At 54.1% G+C, this 5,406-nt stretch overlaps 1 protein-coding gene across 1 annotated transcript; it reads left to right on the top strand.

The window, feature by feature from the left end:
• Positions 1-3,089: 3,089 nt before the first annotated feature.
• Positions 3,090-4,839, top strand: LOC147100213 (uncharacterized). Its single transcript, XM_085968246.1, has 2 exons — positions 3,090-3,361; positions 3,521-4,839. Exons 1-2 carry the CDS (start codon positions 3,298-3,300, stop codon positions 4,309-4,311), a joined length of 855 nt encoding a protein of 284 aa, XP_085824372.1. The 5' UTR covers positions 3,090-3,297; the 3' UTR covers positions 4,312-4,839.
• The last annotated feature ends 567 nt before the right edge of the window (positions 4,840-5,406 follow it).

The raw sequence follows: 5,406 nt of genomic DNA, 5'->3' as shown, positions 1-5,406 counted from the left end.
AGTGAGTGTGGGGTTTAGGTAATGAGTTTGGGTAAGGTCAGTGAGTGTGGGGTTTAATGGGTTTGGGTAAGGTCAGTGAGTGTGGGGTTTAATGGGTTTGGGTAAGGTCAGTGAGTGTGGGGTTTAATGGGTTTGGGTAAGGTCAGTGAGTGTGGGGTTTAATGAGTTTGGATAAGGTCAGTGAGTGTGGGGTTTAATGAGTTTGGGTAAGGTCAGTGAGTGTGGGGTTTAATGAGTTTGGGTAAGGTCAGTGAGTGTGGGGTTTAATGAGTTTGGGTAAGGTCAGTGAGTGGGGTTTAATGGGTTTGGGTAAGGTCAGTGAGTGTGGGGTTTAATGAGTTTGGGTAATGTTAGTGAGTGTGGGGTTTAATGAGTTTGGGTAAGGTCAGTGAGTGTGGGGTTTAATGAGTTTGGGTAAGGTCAGTGAGTGTGGGGTTTAATGAGTTTGGGTAAGGTCAGTGAGTGTGGGGTTTAATGAGTTTGGGTAAGGTCAGTGAGTGTGGGGTTTAATGAGTTTGGGTAAGGTCAGTGAGTGTGGGGTTTAATGAGTTTGGGTAAGGTCAGTGAGTGTGGGGTTTAATGAGTTTGGGTAAGGTCAGTGAGTGTGGGGCTTAATGAGTTTGGGTAAGGTCAGTGAGTGTGGGGTTTAATGAGTTTGGGTAAGGTCAGTGAGTGTGGGGTTTAATGAGTTTGGGTAATGTCAGTGAGTGTGGGGTTTAATGGGTTTGGGTAAGGTCAGTGAGTGTGGGGTTTAATGGGTTTGGGTAAGGTCAGTGAGTGTGGGGTTTAATGAGTTTGGGTAAGGTCAGTGAGTGTGGGGTTTAGGTAATGAGTTTGGGTAAGGTCAGTGAGTGTGGGGTTTAGGTAATGAGTTTGGGTAAGGTCAGTGAGTGTGGGGTTTAATGAGTTTGGGTAAGGTCAGTGAGTGTGGGGTTTAATGAGTTTGGGTAAGGTCAGTGAGTGTGGGGTTTAATGAGTTTGGGTAAGGTCAGTGAGTGTGGGGTTTAATGAGTTTGGGTAAGGTCAGTGAGTGTGGGGTTTAGGTAATGAGTTTGGGTAAGGTCAGTGAGTGTGGGGTTTAGGTAATGAGTTTGGGTAAGGTCAGTGAGTGTGGGGTTTAATGAGTTTGGGTAAGGTCAGTGAGTGTGGGGTTTAATGAGTTTGGGTAAGGTCAGTGAGTGTGGGGTTTAATGAGTTTGGGTAAGGTCAGTGAGTGTGGGGTTTAATGAGTTTGGGTAAGGTCAGTGAGTGTGGGGTTTAATGAGTTTGGGTAAGGTCAGTGAGTGTGGGGCTTAATGAGTTTGGGTAATGTTAGTGAGTGTGGGGTTTAATGAGTTTGGGTAAGGTCAGTGAGTGTGGGGTTTAATGAGTTTGGGCAATGTTAGTGAGTGTGGGGTTTAATGAGTTTGGGTAAGGTCAGTGAGTGTGCTGTTTAATGGGTTTGGGTAAGGTCAGTGAGTGTGGGGTTTAATGAGTTTGGGTAAGGTCAGTGAGTGTGGGGTTTAATGAGTTTGGGTAAGGTCAGTGAGTGTGGGGTTTAATGGGTTTGGGTAAGGTCAGTGAGTGTGGGGTTTAATGAGTTTGGGTAAGGTCAGTGAGTGTGGGGTTTAATGAGTTTGGGTAAGGTCAGTGAGTGTGGGGTTTAATGAGTTTGGGTAAGGTCAGTGAGTGTGGGGTTTAATGAGTTTGGGTAAGGTCAGTGAGTGTGGGGTTTAATGAGTTTGGGTAAGGTCAGTGAGTGTGGGGTTTAATGGGTTTGGGTAAGGTCAGTGAGTGTGGGGTTTAATGAGTTTGGGTAAGGTCAGTGAGTGTGGGGTTTAATGGGTTTGGGTAAGGTCAGTGAGTGTGGGGTTTAATGAGTTTGGGTAAGGTCAGTGAGTGTGGGGTATAATGAGTTTGGGTAAGGTCAGTGAGTGTGGGGTTTAATGAGTTTGGGTAAGGTCAGTGAGTGTGGGGTTTAATGAGTTTGGGTAAGGTCAGTGAGTGTGGGGTTTAATGAGTTTGGGTAAGGTCAGTGAGTGTTGGGTTTAATGGGTTTGGGTAAGGTCAGTGAGTGTGGGGTTTAATGAGTTTGGGTAAGGTCAGTGAGTGTGGGGTATAATGAGTTTGGGTAAGGTCAGTGAGTGTGGGGTTTAATGAGTTTGGGTAAGGTCAGTGAGTGTGGGGTTTAATGGGTTTGGGTAAGGTCAGTGAGTCATAGAGTCATAGGCCTAGAAATTCAGTCTGGACACTTTTGGGGCGCTAAAGTCGGGCGTTCGCTAAAGTTAGCGCCCGCCGGAAAGTGTAGGCCACATCGCCGAAATTCAGTAGAGTTGGCCAAGAGTTTGGCTGAGCGCTGAAACTGGCGTTGCAATGCTCTCTTCAGGCGCTAAGCCGGCGATGCGGCCTGATAACGCCGAGGCTGGGCGCAGCGCAGGTGCGGTCATGTTTTGATTGACAGCAGACACCCTGACGCCGGCCAGCTCTTAAAGGGGGAAGGGTCGACTTTGACTGCTGCCACGCCCTGCATACTGGAGCCCTGCAGCTAGGCCTCAACACTGCTGGTGGGCCAAAATAGCGCCTGGAGCCATGGAGAGGGCCCGTTAACGAGCGCAGCGCTTCTCAGAGCATGCTCTGAGGGTGCTGATTAATGGTGTCGAAAACAAAAGAGAGATCTTGTGCCCGGACAGTGGCAAGAAGGCTCCCAGGAGCCAGTACAGGAAAGCCTGGAGGAAAATCGCCCGCAGGGTGTCATCCACCTGCGATGTCCCCAGGAGTGCGGACCAATGCCGCAAGAAGTACAACGACCTCACTCGGATGGTGAAGGTGAGTACCCTTTCCAGTGTCCTCCTCATCCTTGCATGTGCACCTCACATTATGGGCAAAGGGACCTCAAAGGACTAATGGGCAGCCCTCCTCCCGCAGCAATGGCACTGGCATGATCATCAATAGCACTTTCTGCACTCACCACACTGGCCAAGCTATTCGACCATGGGAGGCAGTGCACACAGCAACAGGGCACCACACTGGCCAAGCTATTCGACCATGGGAGGCAGTGCACACAGCAACAGGGCACCACACTGGCCAAGCTATTCGACCATGGGAGGCAGTGCACACAGCAACAGGGCACCACACTGGCCAAGCTATTCGACCATGGGAGGCAGTGCACACAGCAACAGGGCACCACACTGTACTTAGAGGCCGTCCTTTCTCTTGCAGGCCAAGCTGGCGCGGAATTTGAGGAGCCAGTCTGCCACCGGGGGAGGCCGTCCCCAGTACCAGCCGCTCAGTGAGCTGGAGGAGAGCGTGGCTCGACTCATGCGTGCCCAGGTGACTGGCCCTGTTGCGATCGGAGATGCGGACCCTGTACTGGGACCCACTGGTAAGGACATGACCGGTTGGACCTCTGTCGTTGCCCTTGCGCTTCAGATCTACATCCTTTCGCATTGACCGACAAATGCGCATAATGCCACCACTCAGGCCTCCCTCGCTGACGCCCTGTCCTCACTCTAAAGCTACTCTTGTGCCTTCCTGCTTTCAGCTGGTGAGGAGGAGGTGGTCCCTGAAGCTCAGAGTGCCAGGCCCTTGGAGGAGGAGGACGACGAGGACCAGGAGGAAGGCGGCACATCGGGGGAACCCTCATCCGCGCCAGGGGATGGCAATGGAGGGGAGACGTCTGGCCTGCAGGAGAGCCAGGGGGAAGTGTTGCAGGGGAGGGCAGATCCTGGGTCCAGTGGGCTCGAGGCACGCGGGAAGGGTCGGCCAGCTCGACGGCCTTCTCCCCAGAGGGAGAGTCCGCCCTCCAGTCCGGAGACGGTCCTCGCCCAGGAGGTGCGCCTCCTTGATGAGATGTCGGCGGCGTCTGAGCGGCGCCACCAGGAGTTCATGGGGGTTGTGCAACAGATGCCTCAGGCCATTGAGTCCCTGGCTCATAGTGTGGTCGCTTTCGGGGAATCACAGGCCAGGGGGGTCGAACAACTCGCGGCAGCGCACGACGGGTGTCCAGCAACTCGCGGCAGCCCAGGACGCGACTCGCAAGATGAGTGGTGCCGTCCAGACACTGGCAGAGCTGATGCGGGCACATACCAGGGCAGTTCGGGCACTCACTTCTGCCACACTCGCTGTGGCGCGGAAGCATCGCCAGGGCACCCGCCGCCCTGCTGCAGCACAGCGGTCTGGCCTCCACCAGATTGCTGCGCTTGCTGCACTGCCAGCCCGGCCGAGTGCCAGTGTCTCTGGCGAGCAGCGCGCGCCTGCCATCAGCCAGCTTGCCCCCATTGGTGCAGCCGACACTGCCACTCCCCCAGCCAAGGTGCGACGAGCTGCTGCTGAGACTGATGCTGGCCAGCCACAGCTGCAGCAGTCAGCAGCCGGCCCCTCCCGGGCCGGGCCTCGTCTAGGCCGACCCCCAAGGGCATCTGCCGACACGCATTGTGGCCCTCATGAGCCTTCCCCCAGCCTTGCCACACGCGCAGGGCCCAGGTTGAGGCGGAGCAGCAGGTCGGGCAGGGGCCAGAGAAGCCTGTCTAAGGACTCGCCCTCTCGGCACACCCATTAGAGTGTGGTGATAGCGGTTTTTTTTATATTGGGGAGCTTGTGTTCTGGGGGGGGCATTATTTTGGTAAGGCCGAGGATCAAGGCATTTTTTGTTTTTAGGGGGGTGTTTGTGTTGTGGAGGGGGGGGCTTATTTTTGTAAGGCCGATGATGAAGGCCATTTGGATGGGCAAGTTTTGTTAGTCCTCCCCAGGTTTTGGGAGTGACAGATGTTTTTGACTTTTTTGGGGGTCTTGTCTGTTTTTCTGTTTCATGTGGGAAGGGCCCTGAGTTTGTGAAATAAAGCTTTTTATTTATTCAGCATGTCCACGTCTCAGGTTTCAAGTGGTTGTTGCGTTAACCGGCTGATGGCTTGCAATGCGGCTGCCTTCAGGTGCGTTCATTGCCACAGCCCATTCCCTGACAGGGGGCCTAGAAGTGTTGATCAATAAGCCCCCGGCGGACGGCCCTTGGACCTTGTGGCTCCCTCCTGGGCTGGTACTCCTCCTCCTCCTCCTCCTCCTCATGGTCCTCCTGCTCGTCCTCCTGAGGTGGTGGTGCAATGTCAGGTGGCAGTGCCTGAGTCCTGCGGATAGCCAGGTTGTGCAGCATGCAGCACACGACGACGAACTGGGAGACTCTATCTGGCGAATACTGTAGAGATCCGCCGGAACGATCCAGGCAGCGGAACCGTTGCTTGAGGACGCCTATCGTTTGCTCTATGATGTTCCTTGTGGCTTGATGGCTTTCGTTGTATGCCTCCTCCGCTGGGGTCCTGGGCGCGCGGAGCGGGGTCATGAGCCATGTACACAAAGGGTAGCCCTTGTCCCCGATAAGCCATCCCCTTGGTGGAGGCTGTGCCTCGAACATGTCAGCCACAGTAGTCTGGCGCA

This window comes from Somniosus microcephalus, chromosome 26, assembly GCF_052327205.1.
Source record: "Somniosus microcephalus isolate GS21.2 chromosome 26, FLI_Smic_1.0, whole genome shotgun sequence".
NCBI lineage: Eukaryota > Metazoa > Chordata > Chondrichthyes > Squaliformes > Somniosidae > Somniosus > Somniosus microcephalus.
Note: the sequence above shows the minus strand (reverse complement) of the source record. Positions and strands in the feature narration are given on the sequence as shown.

Bases quoted from the DNA above. Each gene is read 5' to 3' on its own strand.
- LOC147100213 (XM_085968246.1), top strand. From the start codon at position 3,298: ATGCGTGCCCAGGTGACTGGCCCTGTTGCGATCGGAGATGCGGACCCT. The intron at 3,362-3,520 runs GTAAGGACATGA...TCCTGCTTTCAG, and splicing joins CCCTGTACTGGGACCCACTG to CTGGTGAGGAGGAGGTGGTC.